General features: G+C 40.6%; 1 protein-coding gene across 1 annotated transcript; it reads left to right on the plus strand.

Moving 5' to 3' along the window:
* The first annotated feature begins 4,357 nt into the window (after positions 1 to 4,357).
* On the plus strand, positions 4,358 to 5,591 carry LOC136766356 (uncharacterized). Its single transcript, XM_066719766.1, has 2 exons — positions 4,358 to 4,473; positions 5,195 to 5,591. The coding sequence occupies exons 1-2, from the start codon at positions 4,358 to 4,360 to the stop codon at positions 5,589 to 5,591; spliced, it is 513 nt and encodes a 170-aa protein (XP_066575863.1).
* Positions 5,592 to 27,144: the final 21,553 nt, after the last annotated feature.

The raw sequence follows: 27,144 nt of genomic DNA on the forward strand, positions 1-27,144 counted from the left end.
TGCTTCATTCGCTCGGGGACATTCAATAAGAAGGCAGTTTTACTGTTCTTGTTACATATTTTGAGTAGAGTGCTAATAGAATTAGTATATGTGCTTAAACGTAATTATAGACATCACCTTCCTTAATTTGGCATAACATTAGTTTATATTCCCTTACAAGACTTTCATCCAAATCCGTTCACTGGAGCAAATCATTATGTCTTCAGCTGCCTGTTAATATAAAGCAGATTAATTATTAATAGGGGGATTTTACTGAACACACACACACACACACACTCAAGCAGCTCAAGTAATTTGTACTGCAATCACGTGTGCTTTCCCAAGGTTTTCCAGCCCCTTCCTGACCTGATGTGTGAATTTATAATTGATCAAACAGACACATCCAGAACATTTCACTAACAGAGATGTATCTTATTCATATCTAATATTATTAGTAAACATAACGTATATAAGATGTGGAAAATATAGAGCACTTTCTAAAGCTACTGATCTAGGAATGTGTTGTAAAATGAGGGAGTTATCTGCATACGTGCATTTGTAAGAGCCTGCAGAAACTAAACCTGTGGAGAGCTGAGGTGGGTGTAAGGTTCCCCCTGTCACTCCTCAGCAAAAAGCAGAAAGATTACTTTTCAACACTGCTACATTGATACACTGCTACACCTTTCAACATGGTTAGAGGAGGTGTTGTCACAGACTACTCCTGATCTACTCCCCTTGGTCTCCTCCTGTCTCAAATCCTCACTCCTCTCTGGTTGCTTTCCCTCTGCTTTCAAATAAACTTTGGTGATTCCACACCTCAAAAAATAACACCCTTAGCCCTTGACATCTCTTCTGAATTACCAGCCTTTGTCTCTCTCTTCTCCCCTTCCTCTTGAAAACCATTGAGCGGGCTGTTCACCATCATCTCTCTGCAGTGAGGCTTCTGTGCTGCTCACGCCATTGAAACTGCTCTCGCTTAACAGCAGTTGTTAACATTCTCTGGGGATTAACGGATTTCCCTGTGGTTTCATAGCACTATAGTGGGCATGGGGTCGTTTCCGTTGAGGTAAAGTAGCTCTACACAACCTGATTAAAATTCTCATGTCAAATTCCTTCTTAGAGAAAGAACCCAAAAAGCTAAGGGTTTTTGAAATTGTGCTTAATATATCAGTATACATTGTTTCATTGTTTAAGCACCTTTCCGAGTCATTCCAGAAGCTATTCATAGGTGTCCTGAAAATAAAACCTAAAATTAGAATTCCCTGTATCTTAAAATACTGTTACAGTTTTAATTAACTATCAAGGTTTCTATGGCAAAAGAACATGAAACTGCTATTTACTGAATGACTTGCCCTTACACTGCCCTTATAAGGAAAGCATGCTGACACTAAGACCAAAGAAAGGGAGGAAGCCTGGACAGGCGAAGGTTCACACAGAGGGTTGGGAACACAAAGGACAGAGAGTCCACACACAAGATACTGTTTTATTGGTATGAGTATTTTACATTTCAAATAATAAAAACAATCAAAACAAATTTTAATACTTGTGATTAAAAATTTTAAAAATCAATTCTTAAAATCACTTAAAATTTTTAAAATCTTAGTGATTAACGTAAACAATATACATGAACTTCAAATAAACATGTGCTTAAACAAAACAAACGTGCTTAAAGCAAACTGCTACCAACAAAGGAGTCAAATACATTGAAAATAACTGAAAATGCACCGGACAAAGCAAAAAACAAATAAAACGAAAAAAATAAAAAACAAACCAAAACAGTCCGATGCATTTAAAATTAAATCCAAACGGTCAATGTATTTGACAAAAAAATAGAACATAACAACCAAAAAAAAAAAAAAAACCAAGTGCTTTTAAAAACAACTAAATCTTTAAAAACAGTTAAAATTCGATTTTTAAAATTCATTTTAAAAGGCAATCATTCATAAAAGGGTTAAAAGATCTTGGACTCGGGCTCCAGCAGGGGGAGATGACCGTCCCCAGAGGTGGGTCCCATCATGGGATCCTGAGCTACCCCAGATCTTGTATCTGCCAGTTCTTAAAGGCTTCCTCCTTGTCCCTCTGATGGACCTCCAGATTGACATAGTTCCTCACAAGTACCACAAGTCCACACATAAAAGTCATGACTCCAACTACTTACACTGGCCACCGGCCACTCCTCTGTCTGCACAGTCCAGCTGAACTCCATGGCGCTGTCTCCTACAACCCCTTGCGCTCTGGGGGCAGTGGGGTTCAGCTTGTAGCGCTTAACTGTAGCGGCAGATGGCGCTACAATACTTTGTCTGGATGTAACTACTTTTTGCAAAAAATATTATTATTCAATATGAATTATGTGCGGTAGTATGCCGGTTGATTACAAAGTATAGTGGGGTCAGGGGTCAGGCCAAGGAGACACAAGGATTGGAGGGAGGGAATCACATGGGAGGGGTTATAAATAGCAATTACGGGGAGAGGGGCGGGGGTTGGAGAAGAGGAGGCTGTATACAGAGAGGGTGTTGTTGGAGCCAAAGCTGTACAAATAATTTGCCTGAGCAACCAGAGCAAGTGGCTGGCATTGAGACACAGAAAAATAGGGAACTTGAATTCGTTGTGGGTTTATTGTTTTGGCTAACAAAGCCCGTGGGGTGTAGAGACAGGAAAAATAAAGTCTACATGCTATTTAACAGATCACCTTGTCGTCATTGTGTTATTATTCAAGGAAGGTAATTAGTTAGCACACTCGAAATACACTACAATATACATCGGAAGCACTGACACTGCAGCCGTATGTAGTTCGATCCATAAATATTTGGACAGTGACACAATTGTCATCATTTTGGCTCTTTACGCCACCATCATAACTCCTGCAAAGTAGTCTGACTAGCAGGTTAGTTAAATTTTATGGGGAGTGAAAGTGAATCAGAACAAAACAGGACAGCTATCTTGCTTCCTTGGGTCAGCTGACACAGACCACACACTCCAGATGTTCTGGGCTGTTTGCAGTGTCAGAAATGCAGCACTGCTCTGATTCCTGTCAGTTATGTTCATGACTGAGAGGAGTGGACTGAGCTTGTCTCCCTGAAGGCATGCTGTTCATGTTCCCCTGCTCCCAAGAGGCCCCTCTGCAGTAATTATCACTTGGAAGCAAAAAAAACAACATCTTACTTTAGAAGCTGACCTAATGATAGTAAGCTTGGCTTCCAACTTGAAAACAGTTTTAAGGAAATTCTTAAAATGAATTAGCATTTAGATTCAGCCAATGAAGAATTAACCAGTAATCGCATAACATAGTCCAGTATAAGTCGGTCTAGGTGAGTTTAAATACATAATTAACTGTAAGATCAGCAACACACTGAAGCATTACACGTCAGTAGTATTGTACATAGTTATCATTATATTTATATAATATAATATCAAATTTTAAATTAACAGCACCTAGGGCTTCATCAGAATACTGTTCACCGGAAATTCAGTCACTCTTGTAGGAAGGAAAAGTTGAAAACATTTCCAAAAGCTGTCAGATGAATAAATATGTTTCTACAACAGCGGAAGAGAGAGGGACTAAGGAGAAAAAACAGTCAAAACTGCCACCTACTGGCTAATGTTATTGCAAGAGCTCACACATCATGCAGGCTCTCAGCAATATAGGACAGTGATAGTGAAAGTAATCCACTGTTCGAGTGAGGGAGAGTGATAGTGTCAGAGGGAAATAGTAACAGTAATATGTGATCATTACTGCTATGTGGGTTTCTATGAACACAAACCATGGCCCCCAGTACTAAAGAGATTTACCTTTACTGTACAGCTTACACTGGTGGAAAAGTCCAGATTTCCAAATATGATTAATCCATTGTAAACAGAGCATCTGTAATTGATTTTCTACAGTTTGATTTGAAGCTCTTTTGCTATGTGTAAATGAAAAGAACATAATGTATCTTTTATTCAGCTTGTTTAAACTACTTTTACAGTTTCTGGAGACAAAAGAGATGATCAACAGAGAGCCCAAACACAAGGCTTAATTTGTCTCATGCTGAAAAAGGGTTACAATGTGTGACAAATAGAGTGTGAAATTCTGGGTATTTTGTGTGTCAACGGTAATTGCTCTTCCAAAATGTGCCAGTGAACATAAGCATTTATAACTAATTAGCAACAACAACAACAACAACAAAAACAACAACAACCTTCTGGTAAAATGTTACAATTCCCCACAGCTCTTACACTCATGAGGTGCACAGAGAGAACTGAGCTTCTTACAACCAGAGATAAAAAACATCAACATTGACACACACCTCTGTACTCGTGCCCCATACTGCTCCTTCTGCTTGTCCATCTGAACTGTGGGACATCTGAAGAGGAGATTAGAGGACATTCAGAGGAGGATATGAGCAAAGCCATTCTGGAGATGCTGCACATCAACAAGCTTTCTGTGCAACATAGGACCAAGCCTCACCCATACATGAAGCTGGTGTACCAGCTCCTGGACGCTCAGGGCACCAGGTACCCTGGTGCAGAGTGTGGAGAGCATCCAATGTAAAAGGCGCCTGTTTACTGCAATGTGCAACAAGGACACCTAAATGGATGCCGGACAGGTTTCTGCCATTCTGTATGAATTACACAGCTGTATAAGTGGGTGGGGGGTTTCATTGCTTTATCGAGCAACGCTGCACACAATGTGTGACCTTCAGACCCCTTCCTGCTGCCTTGCTCTTCTGTGAGGGAACACGTTGTCTGTAGTCTCTCTGATTGTAGAGCTATTTAATTCTAAATAGATCCTTTACTCCTGCATGTCCCAATAGCCCTGGCAAAGCCGAGTGAATGTGACTGGCATGCTGTGTGCCATCAACTTCTGAAGATGCTGTTTGAAAACAGCTGTGGAGATGTGAAGCAGGCATAATACAAAATAAAAAGATAAAACCATTTTCAAATTATATTTATCACATTTAATCACATTGAAACTTATTTGTTCTAGTTCAAAGTCTCAAGGAAATGAAAAAAGACCCAGACTAGAAGGAAACCAAAGACTTGAAAATCTTAAATTTGGTCTAAATGGAGTAGAATTGATGACTGTTGATCAGCACACAATGAAAATGCAGGGGTACAAAGCTGTTACCAGAAATATCCCCACTAATGCACAGCTCCCCACTGAGTGTTTAGACTAGCACAGAGTTCAGGACCACCACGGCCTGTCACAGTAACAGCCTGTCTCCTGTGTCTCCAGAGGTGTGAGGCAGGGCACGCCAGTGTGGATCTGGTTCCCCATGTCGGCGGCAGAGGTCGTGCTACTGCAGCGGGCTACTGCAGCCGTGCATGGTCTGTCCACAGGGGAGCGTGGTGGGGGGAGCCTGGCAGTCAGTGAGGAGGCCCTAGAGGAGCGACTGCTGTCCCTGGACCAGCTCCCTCCGACTGGCTATGATGTGTTCAATGTGTCAGGCATGCTGGGCCGTGGGGCAGAGGAGCTGCTGGGATTCCAGCTGCGCAACATGGACAAGAGCGGGAGCCTGGTGCTGCACGATGCACTGACACAGAGCCTATACTGCCTGAACGCCAGCACCCACAGCCTAGCTGTACTAGGCATCCCCAAGCGCCACCCACACCCCTCCCCCAGGTGCTCCTGAGAGCAGCCACAGGCAGCGCTGCAATAACACCAGGATGAGGCACCTGCTGCATGGGGAGCTCAGGCAGGGCCCCCCAGCCCACCGCTGCAAGCTGCTCCAGTACTATGTCGACTTCAGTGCCACCAGCCTCCACCACTGGATCCTGCAGCCGCCGGCGTTTAACCTCACTTTCTGCAGGTAACAGCACCTGCAGCACCGGTACTGGGACAATAAAGACATAGCAGCAGTAAACACATTTCTCAGGCTGCGACAGCAGAGTGACATCAGAATACCTTTCAATCTATTCACCCTCCAATCTAAAGCAACTCCATGTCTGTTTTATTAACCATTTTAAAACTATTTTTGCAATTATCATCTTCATATTCAACTATCTAACTTTATCTTATAGTTAATAAGGCGCATCAAAACAGCATTGCTTTTCTGTGCCTTTCTCAGCTGGACTATTGTACCATAATAATTAAAGTTAATAGTATTTCAAATTTGGGAAACTGAAAATGTTTAGAATCAGTTATTCTACACTGATCTTGCTTTTCAAGTTTATCAGGATTCATTCATTCATTGAAGGAACCAAGAGAGTCCACTGCATCTACACAGCTTAAGTCAACCCTAACAACTCAAATGGAAACAATACACATTTTTTAGGGTCAAATTTAACTCAAAAAGAAAGTAGAAGCATCTAGAAAGAGCTGCATCAGGTTAGTTGAAGTTGTTTCTGGTGTCTCTTGGAGGCATCTTCGACTCCAGAGCATCGACTGAACCTGCTGAGGAAGATGCACTGAGGAGAGAGAGTAGGAACAAAACTGATGGGCAGGTGCTTTCAATGGTCTGTCATTTTACTGTGACACAAGTAATAATTAAAACATCTTTGCAATATATGTTTCAAAATTGTGCTTATTTAATATTAAATGTGAAAGTATTATCAAACTGTAAAGAAGAGACATGCAATGCAGGCATGTTCTGAATAGATAAAACATTCTCTCTCTTCTTCTTCTTTGCATTCAGGCCTGAATGTATCCCTCAGAGGTTTTCATCACTCATATTGATGTACAGGAGTGACAGAGATGACAGAGCCTCAGAGACATTCAAGCAGAGAGCTGTGTTTGCCACAGTCATGGTCTGCAGTAACAGCGCTCCATTAAGGCAGCAATGGCATGAAAGCTTGGAACAGAATTCATGCAACAGAGCTGTTTCACAGTTTGCAATCCCTGATCAACACTGCAATATTTGAAAATCTCTGCATTGTCAGAAACCACCCTTAACTAATGTCAAACCACTGCCTCAGTGTAAGAAACTTGCACTTGTTAGCTCATTTGCTCTAGGATGTATGCCATTGTACTACGTCTCCCTGGGTAAGGATGTCTGCCAAGAAATGCATAATAATAATGATCATGTAGCGTGGCACATGAATATCTTCCACACACCTTAAATCCCCCCTAATAAAATAAGTGAGCTGCACTGATACCCTTGGTGTCTTGTGAGTGAAGGATTAACCTAATATACTTAAATGAAACAGAAAAAACACAGAGTGGAAGTTCTTGGACAAAGCCGAACCGGACTGCCTTTGTTCCAACCACACGGACCTCGTGCCGTGTGCTGTTATCTGAGCCCGAAGCCAGAGAGGCCTCTCTGCGACGAAGTTCAGATAAGTTTAACAGTTTGGAGTTCATGATTCATGACATTTGAGAAATCAATTAGAAATGTTAATCTGTGATTCATAAGTCTAGAATGTGTAATATCATTTAGTTTTCTTAAATATAAATGTATGTTGCATTAAACTGTTTTGTTGATAATTTTTGAAATAAAATCTGTCAACGCCGAGAAATATCTTCTCACTCCTGTTTAACTGTTTAGTCTGAAATTGACACAAGTTAATAGACATTAGATTATTGGTGGCCCTGCCTAGCCTTAATCATTGACTAATAATCAGTTAAGGGAAATTGTGGTAACAAGTAATGATAGGATCTTTCTCGGCACCTAAACGTAAATGAGACTGATATATATATAACGAGAAGTTACCTGACATAAATACTAACCTGCGTAGTTATTTAATGTCTGACTAACAATACTAATGAGAGACTCACCTTCGTCTTACTAACCGGTATTGTAGTCAATGTGTTTATAACCTTTTTTGTTTAACGATTTGTGTTATCATATGCGATCCCATGGTCTTTGATTTGGTCACGGAAGTGATTTGTCTTTGATTTGTTGATCTAGAGTTGAATTTTAATTAGTTTTTCCCTTTTGTATAATTAGTGTAGTGCTACATTTAGTCTTTGTTTTGAATAAATTTGACAATTTATATCTTTGGAATTGGTGTCTGCATCCAATTATTACAGAAATTGAGTTCTACAAGATTCCAGGATTCGTGATAAGGTGATACTATAAATTCACTTATTTAATTGAAATGTATAAGTGTACCTTACGCTACACACACACACACACATATATATATATATATATATATATATATATATATATATATATATATATATATATTATAGCACTATTTAATACATTATATTCTTTGGGATGTTGGTAGATAACCATGTCTACCAGCAGGGGGCCCTGTGCACTTGAAGGATGAGATGTGACGGAAGATAGATTTGTCAGATCTGTAAAAGGCAATGAAAAACAAAGATGAGATCACACACCCTGTTCCTCTAAAGTACTGGTTAGAGAAAGACACTTGCAAGTCTTGGTATTCTCCATTCCATCAATGCTTTCCATTTCCAGCAGCTCATGTTTCCAGCAGCTCATATCAAGATGCATTGGCACAAGAACATCAGCACTTGAATGTGTCGTTGGTTTGACCTCATCACACTTCACAGTGCTGGGGCAGGTGTGCCGTGTGCCGCAGGCGGACAGGGACAGGGTGGTCTGACCTGTGCCTTGGCTACACAAGGTGCCTCACATATGATCTCTTGGTATTCTCCAGTCCATCAATGCTTTCAATAAACATCAATAAATATTGAATATGTACACGTGTTGTATTAATTAATTCAATTCAGACACCTAACCTACCAAACAGTTTTTGTCTCACAGGAATGTATGTAGTCCATGCCTGGCACCAGCTCACCTCCAGTGTGAATGAAGCTTTAATTTTACACTAGATACACCAGGGACAGGGAGACCCCGTTACAAAGCAAATACAAATAAAATATCAATAAAAAAAACATGGCGCATAATAACTCCATATCAGCCCCATATGCCAGACACAAACACTAATGCATTAATTATTTAAGAGATAATAGTATTGGTGCAAATCTGAAATAAAAAAATAACATATTTTATTGTCACACATATTCATGGGTCCATGCATTTATTGCCATTATTTATATTAGTTGTCATGTTTACCATGATCAGCTGGAGTTCAATGGCTTTGGCTTACAGTTTTTCACAATCGCTTACACACTAACTAACAACAGCATACCTTTATGACACGTTAACTGACAACACAACATTTAGGTACATAAATCGGGTGAGTTTATCCACACTTGGCTGTCTCCTGAAACGCCATCAGATTCATATGAAGCAGCTCTACAGAGTGCCATTTGAGTGAAATTCTGACAGTGAAACAACTGCGCTATGAACACGTACAAGTAAGGTATACTATCCTGTCATTGGTACTGTGTCCCAGTGTATTGTGCTACATATGGACTGCTCAGTCTATTCATACTGTCATACAATGTTTTGTCTTGTCTGTTTCAGAGTTATGAAACTAGATGCTGCTGCTGCAGGGCATCATGATTTCGTCTATGTTGATGAGGTCGGCTTTAACCTAGCCAAAACAAGACGAAGAAACCTCATAGGATACCGCACCATCGTCAATGTCCCTGGACAGCGTGGTGGCAACATCACAATGTGTCCAGCCATCAGTCAGAACGGTGTCCTTCATCATCATGCCACTCTTGGTCCTTACAATACTGCCCACATCATCACCTTCCTTGACACTCTGCATACAGTTTTTCCCAGTCGTTTATACACTGTGACTGAATGCATACACAGAGTGATCAGATGTTCAAGCTAACATCCCAGAACCATGAACCATTTCTGCGAAACTAAACACACATTATACTTGCTTCAACTCAATTTGCAAGTCCAGTTCACTCATCTTGCAAAACACTACACACAACTCTAAATTTGTGAGCACCACTGTCATTGAGAAAACACCTGTGCCATTTGTTTGAATACACGATTCACCAGACAAAACTCAAAGTGCTAATGCACTACGACAAACTTGTGCAAACCCAATTAACCAAATTGTTCACTCAGTTTTCCTCATTCTTTCAAGTATGAAAAAAGGTCACACAAGGACTCATAAATTGTACAGGAAAAATTGAGCAACAAAGAGCAGAAAGGGGAAGAGGTAGGGGAAGACACAGATGACGAGGAAGGCGACGGAATAATTCAAATTAAATAAGAGCCATACTGGTTGATAGTGTAATCAACCATTGGATGAGTATGCGGGGGGGCTGGGGAGCGAGTGCAACCGAGTTTGAGCCGCTTTACTGTGGCTGGAATCATCAGGACATTCAGGACTACGAACCGGTGAATGTGTATAAATTTACCATGCACAATATTTGTCTTTCATGTCACGAGAGGTGCCTTATCACCTTGTTTCAATTTATTTGATATGTATGGTTTTCATTTATTTTACTTTGTTCACGTGTGTTTTAATTTCACTGATTGTTTTATTGATTTCACTGATTGTTTGATTGAACAATTTATTGACTGATTTATTCACATTTCTTTTTTTTTGAACTTCTGCACGAGTTTTCTTTTGCACCTAATGCGGCACACCTGCCTAATTAAGCAGGCAGCCTATCCCTAACGCACGGCACTGCTAACACCATGACTGATTTCACTCACGGTTATTTGAGGCTGCCCTTGGACTAAGGAAAAAAAAAAAAAGCACAGACAGCTCTTGAGATGACGAGAGCTGGTGAGGTGGGGGTTTCCACGGTGGAAGGCGCTCTGGAGACTGGACTCGGCAGCTGGGAGGAGAGGCGCAGTGAAGGGGTGTGAAAGGGACGTGCACAGGCGTACTCCGGTTGTGTGGAGAAGGAGTGATTACCACGATAGTGGCTGCATAAATTCTGATTCCCCCCTTCCGTTTTCTCTTCTCTTTCCTTTTCTACTGACTGTGCCACGGAGTGAAAGCTGTAGCTGCAGGAAGGCAGCGCTGCACCGTGGGATCTGCGCAGCTGGCTGTATGAAGGCATAGACTGATTGATACCTGATGTTCTGCAACGGACTCCAATTGCTCTAAACTGTGAACTTCCGTTCATTCTTTTTATTGTATGTACTGTAGTTTTAGTAGGGGGATTAGTATTCGATTTTAGTTTTCAAAGTGTACTTATGGTTTTAGAGTTCATCACCCAGAGTATTAAACGTGATTTTAGCAGTTTATAGTTTTAGAACAGTTAAACCCCAACCCCCCTGTTTTATTGGTATTTGTTGATAGCAGACTTCGTGCTCTGCTATCCTGATCTGTTGCTGGATTGTATTTTAACAATGCATATCTGCTTATAGTGGAGTGTCCGTGGTGCATCTCTGATACCTGCCGAACCTGCACGGGAAAAAAAGGTGATCGTGGGGTTCCCCTCCTCACTACAAATTAATTTGGGGTGGCATGGTCTAATTTGGTCCAGTGTGCATTTTCACCCGTGCCACTGTGACATGCAGTACTCTTGTTGATTTATGAATGTCTGCACATGACATTGTATTGTTTGCATACAGGGTTGATGGAAGACCACCTGCGGGTGGGAAAAACCGTCTCTTCACCCAAGAACAAGAGGCTGAAATAAACATGGTGTTGGCAAATAATGCGATTAGTATAATGCAATGCGTATAATAGAGCAGAATGGGATGTTTCAGAACATGCACAGTATTTCAATATCCACTATTGATCGTTTGCCGAGAAGGCACAGAATGAGGATGAAGCAAATATATCGTGTACCATTTGAGGGGAACGCCGATTGTATGTGCAAGCGAGTATGAATCTTTTTACAGTACTGTTGTGCATTTGGCAGAGACAAAGGTACAGGAAGTGCACTAATGCACCGTGTTCTAATCTCTGTTCCTAAAGGTCAGAGAATGTCACGAGTGGCAGTGACACTGGGTCCCTCTGTAGTCTTGCTATTCCACCACAATTTAATTATGCGAGATGGGGACTCGCTACCACTCAAGTAGTCCCATGTGCAGGTTTGGCAGAATCTCAGGACATACACCACAGACACAAGACAGTCAATGAACAAATGTTTTATTATAGATGATACAATAAGCAATCACAGCAGGGGCAACCAGAAGGGCACGAAGTCTGTTAGTCCCAGAGTTTAATACTAAATACCAGTTCGGTGTTCACACTTGTAGTTTGGTTCTCTTGGTCTGGACCAAAAATGAAACTGGTACATTTAGTCCTGGTTTGCTTAGCATTCACACTGGCATTTTTAACAATGAACCTAAGCATAAGAATAAGGTCACAACCTGATTGGACAGCTCTTATGACGTGTATTTTGTGACGAAACTTGCCGAACATCGTTTAAAAAAAATAAAATTATGCGGCACTGTTCCACACTCCTGTTGAACCCACTTTCCCTTAACCTATCACTGAACATTTTGAACACTTGAGCATTTTAGTTTTTTTGAGTATGCTGGAAATATGCTTGTCGGACCAAATGTTAATAACCTCTTCATTGCTCCATGTTTGCCCTCTGTTTCCACTCTATGGGTTGCAGCTTGTGACATCACATCCTGTTATTGGTCCGTTTAGACATTTTTGGTCCATGTTGCGTTCATATATCAATCGAACCACACCAGAGTTCGTTTGGAAGAGTTCTTGTTTGGTGTGCACCAAGATTCGTGTGGCAGCGTTCACACTTGTTTAAATGAACCGCACTAACAGAGCAATGACACCAGAGTTCATTTTAATCTAACCAAACTTCCCAAGTAGGAACACACCCTAAGAAGTGAAGGTTCAAATTATTATTATTATTATTATTATTATTATTATTATTTCTTGGCAGATGCCCTTATCCAGGGAGACTTACAACATAAGTGCAATACAAAAGTGCAAAAATACAGTTAAGTACAAGGCATCAAACATTACAAATTCAAATTTACATTAAATAAAGCAATTCAAGATATAATACATTTTACAGCTTCCAATTTATACAGTTAAGTACAGTAAGTGCGGACATGCATTCTGGAAAGTAAAGCGCCATCAAGATGTAAGGTACAGTCAAGGGTTACGGGAAAGGGAGCAAGTAGCAAAACAATCAATAACGCAAGAAGCATGATAAAATGTTGTGAAGTGCTATCTAACGGGTATTAAAAGGACTAATATTACAAGTACTGTCTGAAAAGATGCGACTTGACTAAAAGCCGGAAGGAGGTCAAGGACTCTGCTGTTTTGACTTTGGTGGAAGGTTGTTCCAACATTTAGGGGCCAGGGATGAGAAGGAGCGGCTCTGGAGGAAGGAGAGTGTAATAAGAACCTTTCTGGATTCCCAGTGTTGATACTGTGGAGGAACCCGGTTCTTATTAGAATATTTTACCAAGGTTCCTTGCAAACAAGGATGCTTAAAGAATCTTAAATGTATGTTAAATCAATCCCGATCATGACGAAAAGGGTTCTTAAATGATCATTTGTGTTTACCATGGACCTCGCGGTTCTTAAACTAACCCTTTAACTCACGAAGAACCCAAAGGTTCAAAATAGAACCGCTGAAGAACCTTCAGTTTTTAGAGTGTAGTATGTACTCGGTTGGTGTTTTTTCTGTTACAGTTATTAGTTTACTGTAGAAGCTTTATTTTCTGTTAAATGTATTTGAAAGATTTTGCATTTAAAAAAGTAAAGTAGTCCTGATCCAATGTAAATTACAATGTCTGATCACGCATAAGTGGGGCAGGCTAATTTGAGAGCAATTCCAAAAGATAGAATAACACTCTTTATTATTATTATTATTATTATTATTATTATTAATAATAATAATAATAATATGTTGATGTTTATATAAATGATATAAATTAAATTTACAACTTTACTGTGTAAATGGGTTAATTTATATATATATTTTATTTTATTTGCTTTATAGTGTATATTGTGCAGGCAAATTTGTAAATGGTTTATTTGAAGTAGCCAATACAACAAAGGTTAAGGTTCCCAACAGGTTTTGTACAGAACACTACCGTCAGGACATGGTTTTAAAGTTAAAGCTAAGCAGAAAAGTACATTCAGTATAAAACACATGTAGAATTAAGATAAGTTAGAGAGACAATGCAAACGTCCTTAATAAAAATACTATTTATTATTAATTTGTTATGTATTATTGTTTCTTAGATTAGAAGCCACCTCTATAATTTTGCATTTCCTAAATTAGCTCATGCTCTTGTCTATTAAATCAGTAAACAGCTCCTTCTGATGGAATTGTTAATGGATGTTTACTGGTAGTGCTTAAGAATAATAATAAAAATATTTGATTTATGTTTTCAATAAAGCACTGTCACACTGCCTTGTAATAATTAAGTACTGTTGTTAATTTAGTAAATCTAGCTACTTTAAAACCCTGTTCTGTCTCCTACCTAAGCTTTCATTCATTTCTGATACATTTTAGGAGAGCCCTATAACTCTATTAATATGTCAGCACAAAGTGGATAGAGAGCAGTAGATCACAAAAATATTAATATGAATACTTTGTGCACTGCGCAGTTGGCGTCCCTTTCTCAAATTCTGTTGACTATTCTGGAGAAGCAGGCTCGGCCAACATGACTTGCTTGCTGTCCAGTGGCATAAGTCAAATATATTTTATAATGTACCCTCCCTTTCCGTAATTGCTTCTGAAAATGCTGCAGCAGCTGCTTTATTTTTTCAGCACTTCAAATCTCACAGCCGCTGTAAATAATGTACCAAATCCCTAAACCAAGTCTGCAAAATTGCAAGCACAATTCCTGCTTTACACTCAGTTTCCAATTCTATATCACTTTTTGCAAAACACTACACGCAGTTCTCTACATTAGGCACAACATTCAAAATTAAAATCTCTGTAGTCCCTTTGGAAAGCAATGCCAATCACAATGCCAAGCTCTAAACACCAATTGGCAACACCCACTCCTCACAGGTGTAAACACTAGTTGCTGAATTGTTCACTTTATCAGCTTTAGCACTAAAAAAGGACTCAGATGAGCTTTCCTGTTTTGGAGGAAAATGGAAGTCAATGGTAAAGCAAGAGCTAGAGGTCAAGGAGTGAGAGTAATAGGAGGAAGAGGAGGATGAGGATGAGGAAGGACAGTTGTCTCAGATGAGATCAGGGCCACATTGGTTGACCATGTGCTCAACCATGGATTGAGTATGAGGGAGGCTGGGCAAAGAGTTCAGCCCAACCTGAGCCGCTACACGGTTGCATCTATCATCCGTACATTCAGAAATGAGAACCGGTAAGTTACCTACCATTTGCAAAATGCAAAAAGCATAAACCTACTAATGGGATATTCATAGTTGTGTTTTGTGTTGAGCACATCAGTGTGTTGTTGGTAGGTAGACAGATCTATTCATATGACGTGTGTGTGTGTGTGTCACTTTGATGCAAAAAAACATTTTGGAAAGAGATAAAACAGTTTTGAATGTAGTGTTTGCTTTTGCTAGAGATTTGTAGAGTTTTGCATTTTGTGTTTGTGGTTTTGTGTTTTATGTTTAGAGTTTTGGGAAAATGAGCCAAAGATTCAGCAAATGTGTGTAAACAATTAGGAAAAACTGTAACAGTTTAGGGGTATTGGGCTATTATTCAGAGAATAGTGTGTATGCAGTTGGGAAAAACTGTAATATCCTCATTCCCAATGACCAGAGGAATGGGCCAGAGCAGTCCAGGTTTGTTGTCATCTGGGACAACGTAAGTTTCCACTGGGCTGCTCTGGTCTGCAATTGGTTCATTGACCATCCGCAAGTTTTGATGCTCAACCTGCCACCACATTCTCCATTTCTAAACCCAATAGAAGAGTTATTTCTGGCGTGGCGTTGGAAGGTATACAATCACCAACCCCACCAATGCATACCCCTTCTCCAGGTGATGGAGGAGGCCTGTGATGACATAGACGAGGGGGCATGCCAGGGCTGGATATGCCACTCCAGATGCTACTTCCCCCGCTGTTTAGCCAGAGAGAACATCACTTGTGATGTTGATGAGGTGCTGTGGCCAGACCCAAATAGGAGACAGGATGCACTCTAATTTGTTTTTATTTTATAGTGACAAGCCTATTTGTTTATCTTCTACTGTATTTATTTTGTCTGTTACTGTTCATCCCGAAGTCTGGATGAAAATAATGTTTTGAGAAAGAAATACATTTTATTTTTCCCCCTTTTCATTTCTGTTTATAGAGTAAATACACTCACCTAAAGGATTATTAGGAACACCTGTTCAATTTCTCATTAATGCAATTATCTAACCAACCAGTCACATGGCAGTTGCTTCAATGCATTTAGGGGTGTGGTCCTGGTCAATACAATCTCCTGAACTCCAAACTGAATGTCTGAATGGGAAAGAAAGGTGATTTAAGCAATTTTGAGCGTGGCATGGTTGTTGGTGCCAGACGGGCCGGTCTGAGTATTTCACAATCTGCTCAGTTACTGGGATTTTCATGCACAACCATTTCTAGGGTTTACAAAGAATGGTGTGAAAAGGGAAAAACATCCAGTATGCGGCAGTCCTGTGGGAGAAAATGCCTTGTTGATGCTAGAGGTCAGAGGAGAATGGGCCGACTGATTCAAGCTGATAGAAGAGCAACTTTGACTGAAATAACCACTCGTTACAACCGAGGTATGCAGCAAAGCATTTGTGAAGCCAAAACACGTACAACCTTGAGGCGGATGGGCTACAACAGCAGAAGACCCCACCGGGTACCACTCATCTCCACTACAAATAGGAAAAAGAGGCTTCAATTTGCACAAGCTCACCAAAATTGGACAGTTGAAGACTGGAAAAATGTTGCCTGGTCTGATGAGTCTCGATTTCTGTTGAGACATTCAGATGGTAGAGTCAGAATTTGGCGTAAACAGAATGAGAACATGGATCCATCATGCCTTGTTACCACTGTGCAGGCTGGTGGTGGTGGTGTAATGGTGTGGGGGATGTTTTCTTGGCACACTTTAGGCCCCTTAGTGCCAATTGGGCATCGTTTAAATGCCACAGCCTACCTGAGCATTGTTTCTGACCATGTCCATCCCTTTATGACCACCATGTACCCATCCTCTGATGGCTACTTCCAGCAGGATAATGCACCATGTCACAAAGGTCGAATCATTTCAAATTGGTTTCTTGAACATGACAATGAGTTCACTGTACTAAAATGGCCCCCACAGTCACCAGATCTCAACCCAATAGAGCATCTTTGGGATGTGGTGGAACGGGAGCTTCGTGCCCTGGATGTGCATCCCACAAATCTCCATCAACTGCAAGATGCTATCCTATCAATATGGGCCAACATTTCTAAAGAATGCTTTCAGCACCTTGTTGAATCAATGCCACGTAGAATTAAGGCAGTTCTGAAGGCGAAAGGGGGTCAAACACAGTATTAGTATGGTGTTCCTAATAATCCTTTAGGTGAGTGTATATACTGAATATTCATACATACTGTATATTTGTGCACATACATGTACATGTGTGCTATGACAAACTGCGCGTGCACTCCGCTGCAGACTGAACATGCAAAAGACAAGATAGTAGTGTTTTACATTTGTCACATCCTTGTGTAGTTGGCGTGTCATTTGATGGTTTGTGTGTAGACCATTTTGAGAAGAGTTTTTAATTAAGTGTTTGCTTTTGCTTTGCATGTTGTGTGTGTGTTTTGGGGTTTTGTGTGTAGAGTTTATAGAAAAGGAGCCATAGTTTCAGAAATCATGTGTAAGCAATTGTCAAAAATTGTAATTGGATACTGTTCAGCTAATCCACTGGAGTGATGCACATACAATTACATCTGCATGACACCTAATTTGGCAAGTGTATAATTCACATGAGTACAAACACACAGTACCTGTTGAAGAATCCCCTTTTAATTGCTCTCAGAAAAACCAGACTGTAGAGTAGATTGAATCAAACAGAGTCTTTATTCAAGCTGCTTGTAGAAAAGTATTACACACAGACACACAGGTCTCTGTCCTTACTTCCCTAAAATCATAGAGCTTACATGATGTTATATACATATTGCGATATCCTGGACCGGGTGAATTTGAACCAATAAGGGGGAGACAACTCCTTATCTTATGATATCCTCACTATCTTCCTGATTAAGCTTAAACACAATGTTTTCTATTTTATGCCCAAATATGGAGACATATGTGGCCATTTCATTATTTATATTCCACACGTATCTAACGCATGTCTAGATAGGCAAAGGGGGGTTGTGTGCCCACTCCCCATCTTCTTGTGGTTTTACTAGAACATACGTTCTGTACTAAATTTGTATTGTGTGTCTTCAGAGGGATGCATCTGATACAGACCGGTAGAAGCTGGTCTCATTATGTGCTCTTTGGTAACCTCATGTACGGGTGAGGTATTTGGGGCCTCTTCACTGTCTCAGCCCACAGCATCACCCCACAAGGAGAAGCTCTAACTAAGCCCAGACTGCAGCAATGATGGCTCTGTCACCTTAAGTGCACTTGATTACTCAAGCTTGGTCTCGGTGGGGTCGGTACTAATCCCCTGAGATTTGGACCTGCTGCTTTTGTTTAATAAAGCCTGTAGCGATTAAAATAGGATTAAAGCTCATCTTCTGTAACAGTGGCGCATAAACCTGTTTTTTTTTTCTTCCTCTGGTAAAACAGTAACAGCTGGTTACATTTTTCTGGTCTTACTTCCCTAAAGCTGTTATGCACAAACATGGCTCTGAGTTTTAATATATATCATTCTGTCCTCCTTTTTCAAGCCCTGCTCTTCAGTTATTGTGTGTGGGGCAGGCTTCTGTTCCCATGCAGATTAACCTTCACCAGCCTGTGGACACAGTCAGGAGCCAAAAGGCAATAATACTGTGAGCGGGCAGGGCTGCGTTCTTCATCTTACAAAACAAGCAACTTACAGGAAAGAAGAAGAAGAAACACCTTCCAGATTTTACATAGCTGGTTACAACGGATTTAAGACAACATCCTGAGATTAAGGCTGACCGGCTTCACAGCAACTCCTGCAGAGAGAAGTGAGGCGCAGTGGCGGCGCTCTGAGAACAGGGACAGTATGGCTGCCTAACGGAGAACTTCAGTTCCAGCTCCAACAACATTTCAGAAGCAAAAGCACAGAGACAACATGACTGCTGGGCAGTAACAAGACCCAATAAATACATTCATAAATAGTACTGAGCCTGAAAAAATGTTTATTATTTAAAACTGGAGTTATTATTAACTGTGTGCTGCTTTATTTTTGAATATTTTCATGCAGCTTTGATGTGTCATCAGGATCCACTCTGTGATTTATTCCTCACTTCAGTGCAGTAGCTCACAGCAGTGAAATTGAGTTAGTGAGTTTCCTGTCAGTCATGCTCGCCTCACATCTCACCCCTGACATGCCACATGGAGATCAGGTGACTTCGTCAGCCAGTCCAGTACTGGATTCCTTCTGCTTGGCAAATAACTCCCTTGTTGATATGGCTGTGTGCTGTGTACTTGATATTAGGAATGACGACTCTTTAATGCAGGCCTCCTCATCTCTTTTCTTTTCCATGGGAAACAGTTCCAGTGTTTGCCACATGGAATACATTGATTTCCCATCCCTCTGTGTGCAGATTGGATTCTCAGATGTGTGTTTTCTTGTGGAGAAGCAACTTGATCTACATGTACTGATGCTGTGCTTTCCTGGGACAGCTCCGCTCTCTCACGGACAGATATTCAAAATACAGGAGAAACATATTAACAAATGCTTTTCATCATCCCAAATTACCATCAGTAGTAGAAAGATATCAAAGCGCAGCTGTTTTATGTCTTTGGTCATTATGTTTTTACTGGCCTCACACAATGTCTCTCCCTGATTTTACGTACATTTTTCTTGGTTTGAGATTCGACTGTACCTTATTGAATGTACTTCTAAACTGATCCTGCTGGACTTCTAGGAATATGAATCTGATGACTTTGAGTACAATTCCCCTTCTTTGTGTGACTTTATAGCTTGACATTTGAACTTGATATTTACTTTAGATTAAACACAAGAAGCTAATTAAGACCTTTATTACACTACATGTTATTCATTTTGCTTCCTTTATACTGGAGTTCAGATACACTGGTCATTAATTGTAAACTCATTACTGGGTGCTTTACACAGTGTTGTATGGAGCATCTAAAGTGGCTGTAGAAAAGAGATCTATTATAATTATGCTTTAAACTGTAATTTAAATGATTAGATCAAAGTGAAATTCTTTAGAGATTTTTTTTTTTTCAGTTTAATTGTCAATGTGAATTTGTAAACTAATGAAAAGATTGAATATGTCACTTGACTATTAACCAAAGACATTATAAACCACTTCTTACAGGAGAGATAAGTGTAAATGTGGAATATATGATGGGTATGCATAAGCAGACATTCATTCAGAAAAACAGATGTTCATAATAATTGAAATCCTAAAAAGAATATAAATAGTAATTAACTTATTCAGCATGCAAATTAACTTGCATTTGCAAGCGTATCTTTTCAGAGTCGTTGCAGACATTACATGCTTTGATAGCAATCACCTTGGACAAGGGCACACATATTACTTATCTGCTCAGCACAAAAATACAGAAACCAGTTGGTTTAAGCATTTTGTGATTCTGCATACTTTTCAGAACTGTAACCACGAAATCAATATGTCCATGGCAATCCAAAATAAACTTCAATGAAAATTAATTTAATTTAATAAAAAGTTAAACACAATAATTTATCACATAATTCATTTATGATCACAAGAGAAATTGAAATTAAAATAGATTTATCGTGATATATGTAAGAACATAAGAAAGTTTACATTCGAGAGGAGGCCATTCGCCCCATCGTGCTCGTTTGGTGTCCATCAATAACTAAGTGATCCAAGGATCCTATCCAGTCTATTTTTAAATGTTCCCAAATTTTCAGCTTCTACCACATCGCTGGGGACTTTGCTCAGATTGTGACACCTCTCTGTGTAAAGAAGCGTCTCCTGTTTACCATTTTGAATGCCTTGTAGCCCATTTTCCATTTGTGTTCCCGGGTGCGTGTGTCCCTGCTGATCTGGAAAAGCTCCTGTGGTTTGATGTGGTCGATGCCCTTCATGATTTTGAAGACTTGGATCTGTCCCCACGTAGTCTCCTCTGTTAGAGGGTGAAAAGGTTCAGGTCCCTCAGTAGGACATTCCCTTCAGACCTGGAATAAGTCTGGTTGCTCTCCTCTGAACTGCCTCTAGAGCAGCGATATCTTTCTTGAAGTGTGGAGCCCAGAACTGTCCACAGTATCCAGATGAGCTCTAACTAGTCTGAACATTACTTGTTCTCAATTCTACACTTTTGACAATATACCCTAGCAATCTGTTTGCCTTTTTTATTGCTTCCCCACATTGTTTGGATGGAGAAAGTGAGGAGTCCACATAGACTCCTAGGTCTTTCTCATGCGATATTTCATCTAGTTCTATTCCTCCCATAGTGTAACTATAGTGGACATTTTTGTTACCTGCGTATATTACCTTGCACTTGACCACATTGAATTTCATCTGCCAGGTGTCAGCCCACTGAATGTTATCCAAGTCCCTTTGAATAGCCTGTGCTGCCGAGATTGTATCTGCTGAGCCACCTATTTTAGTATCATCGGCAAATTTGACAAGTTTGCTAACTATCCCAGAGTCCAGATCATTAATATAGATTAGAAAAAGCACAGGCCCTAGTACTGATCCCTGTGGAACTCCACTAACAACCTCACTCTTGCTGGAGCAATCTAAATGAAGTACCTTGCTTAGGGGTACAACAGCACTGCCCCCCTTGGATTTGAACCCACAACCCTTCTGGGTATGAGTCTAGAGCCCTAACCACTACTCCACAGTGCTGCCTTAGGATAGCAGAGCCTTTTCACACTGGTCAGTAGACATAGGTCAGAGTGCAACTCCTGCTCATACTGACCGGCTCTGCAGGAGCGTCTGTGCAGCTGCTGGGACTGAAAGCCCTTTCTTTAATCTGAGGACTGTCTCTGCATCTCCCAAAGTGGCCCTTACTTCAGTGTGGGTGCCATTCAGAGGATCCCTAACTGCAGTCAGCAAAGGGAAAGCGGGGTTCGAATGGATCTCCAGGCAGCCCAGCTCCAGATAACCAAACAGAGGTGTTACCCACATGGGAGGCCAGGGGATTTCCATTGTTACATTTACCCCCCTTACATCACAGAAGCTATGACATGTATCCTGGCCTTTCTTCCAGAGGAAAACAATAAGGGTTTTCTGGAAGGGAAAGTTTGCCGTCGAATCCATTTCTGTGTGCTTCTCTGCACACTCTGATCTGCTTCTCGCTCAGTCTGTGCTGCAAACCTAATTGCCCTCTTTATTTAACAGTAGAAGAAGTGAACCAGCTTAGCGCTGTGTAATCCTGTTAGGAGGGCAGCACAGGGGAATGTTCACATCCTTCTGTGATGCAACACGTATCTATTCTAAATGCTTCCTGAGAACGAGCAGCTTGGTGTCAGTTCTCTCATAACAGCACACTTAGCAGGACAATAAAGTAAAACAAAAAATTAAGCAGGCTGAAGACATTTCTGTGACAATTGTACGGCTGGTTACAAGAGACTGAATATTAGCTGAGGCTGCATCCCCCAATCCCCCAATCCCCCTCCCCAACACACACAAATTAGGTTAGAGCTCAGAGAAACTTTACTCAGCAATGTTCTATCAGTTTCTATCCACACACTCCGCCCCCAACATGCACACGCGCACACGAGCACACACACACACACGCACACACACATGTACATACATACATACACACACACACACACACGCACACACACATATACATACATACATACACACACACACACGCACACACACACGCGTACACGCACACACAGCTGCCAAATCCTCAGAACAACGATTCACACATAGCTTGGAGTTTGAAGCTCAGACTCTGTGCTGTTAAAAATGTCTTATCAAAAACAACCCGTGACATATATGTGAGGCTGTAAATATACCTTTTTTTTTAACAATCAATTTTTATTTGTGTAGCATCAATAATGTAAATGAAAATGTAAATAAATAAACCATTTGGCACAGAGGAAAGAAAAACAAAAAACTCCTATGGATGGCATGTAAGAGAATATAAATCTCTGAGGGTCCACGGCTTAGGGCCCAGGCCTAATGGCTGCCTCCCTGCCTTGCCATATAGTTGTTACAGCAGCAAGGAGATCAGACATGTTGTGCATTGAATGTCCATGGCACACCAGCGGCACTATGGGCTAGAAAAACAGAGACTGAACAGATGAGTCTTCAGCCGTGATTTAAAGGCTAAGACAGAGGGGGCATCTTTTACATTGGCTGGAAGATCATTCCACAGCTTCGGGGCCCTATAGCTGAATGTTTAACCACCTGCAGATTTCTTGTGTATTTTAGGGAGCGCTAAGTAACCGGCTTCCTGGGATCTCAATGGCCGACCTGGAGTGTATTCGATAAGTAGGGTGGTGCCATTCCATTTAGTGCTTTAAATGTTAGTAAGAGCACTTTAAAGTCTATCCTGTAGCGCACGGGCAGCCAGTGAAGAGAAGCCAATACTGGAGTGATGTGCTCATGTGTTTCCGTTTCAGTTAGGATTCTTGCAGCAGCATTTTGGACTGAAGTGCAGAAATAGCTGTTTGTGCTGCCTGACAGAATGGCATTACAGTAATCCAATCTAGATGTAACAAATGCGTGTATCAGTTTCTCAGTGTCCTGTAATGAGAGGAATTGTCTCAGTCTAGCAATTTGTCTAAGCTGGAGGAAGGAAGATCTCGACACATTCTGAATGTGTGATTCAAAGGATAGATTAAGGTCACAGATGACACTCAGGTTTCGTGCCATCTCCTTAGGGGAGAAATTATTCAGTTTTGTCAGTGTATGATGAACAGTTAGATTTTTGTCCCATAAAATGATGACTTCTCTTTTGTCAGACGCATAAGAAATGACTTGTCATCCATGTTTTAATCTCAGACAGACAGCAGATTAGTGTTTCTGTGTATATGGTATTGTTAGGATTTACTGATAGATATAATTGTGTGTCGTCTGCCTAACTGTGAAAGTTAATATTATGTTGTTGAATGATATCACCTAAAGGGAGCATGTACAATGAAAAAAGTATAGGTCCGAGGACTGAACCTTGTGGCACTCTGTACTTAACCTCAGTTACATTTGAGTGGTTCTCGTTAATCTGTACATATTGGAGTGTGTTTGACAGATATGATTTAAACCATGACAGCACATTGTGAGACAGGCCAACAAGGTTTTCTAAGTGCTGTATCAAGATTTTGTGGTCGATTGTGTAAAAAGCCACACTTAAGTCTAATAAAATAATAACAGTGTTGTCAGAGGACTGAAACACATTGTTTAAAACTTTTAACTGGGCCGTCTCTGTACTATAGCTGGAACGGAAGCCTGATTGGAATTTTTCATAAAGATGATTATCGGTTAAAAAAGCTTGCAATTGGTTTGCAACTACTTTCTCTAGAACCTTAGAAAGGAAGGGAAGGTTTGAGATAGGTCGATAGTGTTTAAGTAGGTTAGGGTTGGCACTGGATTTGTTAAGAATTGGTTTAATTACAGCTATTTTAAACGATTTGGGAACAGATCCTGAAGATAAAGAGACATTAATAATATTGTGTATTGGGTGAATAATTAATGGAAGAGATTGTTTTAGCAGTTTAGTGGGTATAGGGTCTAGTGCGCAGGTTGTAGTTTTCATTTTAGTTATTAAGGAGACCAATTCCTGGTGATTTACTGTGTTAAACGAGTCCAAGGTAGGCAGGGACTGAGAAGGACTACAGGCATCGGCTATAGTATATCGATATACATATAGTATATATAGCTATAGTGTATGTTTCCAGTTCTTTCTGTTTTCTAATGCCATTAACTTTGCTATTGAAATGATCCATGAAGTCACTGCAGGTGATATTGGGGGGGATAACCTCTGAAGAATTTACCTGCTGATTAGTAAGTGTCGCTATTGTATTAAAAAGAAAACGCAGGTTATTCTTATGCGTCTCTATTAAATTGGAGTAGTAGGCAGACCTAGCAGAGGACAGGGCTGCTTGTATCTTATTATACTGTCATTGCACGCCATGTGAAGACCTCTAATTGTGATGCTCTCCATTTATGTTCAAATCTACGGCATTCTGTTTTCAGTGAGCGAGTGACTCGTTAAACCATGGTGAGCATTTTGTTGGTTTAATTAGTCTTGTTCTTAATGAAGCTGCTGTATCTAAAGCTGTGCTTAGCTTATTGTTGCAATTATAATAAATAATTTACAGATCCTGTTTTGATAAGGGCTTGAGGTGATGCGAGTGCTTCCAGGAGGACACAGCAGGCAGACAGGAAGAGGATGTGAGAGGGTATGTGAGGGTCAGAAGAGGGAAAAGGATGGAAAGTGAAGGAGAATCCATGGGATGTGAAGAGGGGGCCTATACGGTGTAGAGAGAGAACCGGAGGGGGCCCAGGACAGAGCCCTGGGGCTCACCTTTGAGAAGAGTTTGCGGAGTGGATGAAGATCCACCCCATGTCACCTGGTAGGTGTGGTGATTGAGGTACGAGGAGAACCAGGCAAGAGCAGTGCCAGAGATTCCAGTACAGATATATATCCATTGCACTTGATATACCTGCTGATATATTCATTTTGGTACATGACATATTTACTTTGCCATATGATATATCCATGTTGATATATAACATATTTACTTAGCCATATGATATATCCATTTTGGTATTTGACATATGTGTTTTCCTGTGTTTTATATACATTTCTGGTATATGGTATATTTATTTTGCCATTTTCTAAGTGAACAGCCTCTCATAGTGACATGCTATCTCTTTATCTAGGCGAGAGGCAGCCAGAGCAGTGACTCATGCACAGGAGAGCATTCTGCAATTTGTTGAAAACAGCTGATGTGCCGGCACCAGTGCAGGTGTTACCACTGACAGCAATATCACACCGACAGTGCTGGCTGGCATCAGAGAAAGTCACTTCTCTCATCAGTACTCCAATGCATTAAATAGTGCTCCATTAAAATTAAAGCATTTATTTGCACTTCATTTAAATACACTGAAATATGAATTACCAGAAATGAGAATTAGTTGTTTGAAAACATCCTGACTGTTTAAAGCGTTGCTGTAGAATCCTGATCAATCAGTTTTTTGCAGAAAATCAAAGACAAATTCCGATTCCATTTGATCATGCTTAGAAGATTTGATACATTCACGAAAAAACTACTCTGTATTGCCATTATGTTTGGGTAATGGTAGGGTGCTGCATTGTAATTAAAAATACTACTTATTCTTGCATTATCTATTTATTTGTTATTTTAAGATACAACAATATCCTAATCTCAGAGCAATATTTATAACTGGAAACAGTCTGCAGCAGACCTTGTACAATGTGCTCTGTAAACACAACACTTCCTGCATTACGTCATCACCTGCAGTTCAGAAAAAGAGGATTTGTAATTGACGCCTCTAGTTATTGTGCTGCCTATAGATTTCAAAGGCAAAATATAGTTGCTGGAACATATATCCTTCAATGCACGTCCCCGAGGAGGATATCTGAGATCTCTCTCCTCTCTCCTCCCTCCTCCATCCTCTCTCTCCTCTCTCCCCTCTCTCCCCTGTCCCCTCTCTCCTTTCTCCACTCTCCTCCCTCCTCCATCCTCTCTCTCTTCTCTCCTCTCTCTCCCCTCTGCCATCTCTCTTCTCTCTCCTCTCTCCCCTCTCTCTCCCCTCTCTCTCCCCTCTCTCCTCTCTCCAGGAAGGCACACATGTCTACCAGGAACATCCTGCCTCCAGTATGGCACTGTGCTCCACAACAAAACAACAAAACATCTTTATATTAAGGTGTACACTAATTACCTCACAACATAGACAGTTTCATGACACATTCCTGGTATTTCCATATCATCACTTCACCTCTAGGGCAGTGGTACCTTTAACAAACACCTTATACACTCACCTAAAGGATTATTAGGAACACCATACTAATACTGTGTTTGACCCCCTTTCGCCTTAATTCTACGTGGCATTGATTCAACAAGGTGCTGAAAGCATTCTTTAGAAATGTTGGCCCATATTGATAGGATAGCATCTTGCAGTTGATGGAGATTTGTGGGATGCACATCCAGGGCACGAAGCTCCCGTTCCACCACATCCCAAAGATGCTCTATTGGGTTGAGATCTGGTGACTGTGGGGGCCAGTTTAGTACAGTGAACTCATTGTCATGTTCAAGAAACCAATTTGAAATGATTCGACCTTTGTGACATGGTGCATTATCCTGCTGGAAGTAGCCATCAGAGGATGGGTACATGGTGGTCATAAAGGGATGGACATGGTCAGAAACAATGCTCAGGTAGGCCGTGGCATTTAAAC

This window comes from Amia ocellicauda, chromosome 13 (genome assembly GCF_036373705.1).
Source record: "Amia ocellicauda isolate fAmiCal2 chromosome 13, fAmiCal2.hap1, whole genome shotgun sequence".
In the NCBI taxonomy this organism is placed as follows: domain Eukaryota; kingdom Metazoa; phylum Chordata; class Actinopteri; order Amiiformes; family Amiidae; genus Amia; species Amia ocellicauda.

What these genes read in the sequence shown, in the direction of transcription:
- LOC136766356 (XM_066719766.1), top strand. Translation starts at nt 4,358, where the DNA reads ATGAGCAAAGCCATTCTGGAGATGCTGCACATCAACAAGCTTTCTGTG. An exon ending in CTGGACGCTCAGGGCACCAG is followed by an intron (nt 4,474 to 5,194) that starts GTACCCTGGTGC and finishes CTGTGTCTCCAG; the next exon opens with AGGTGTGAGGCAGGGCACGC.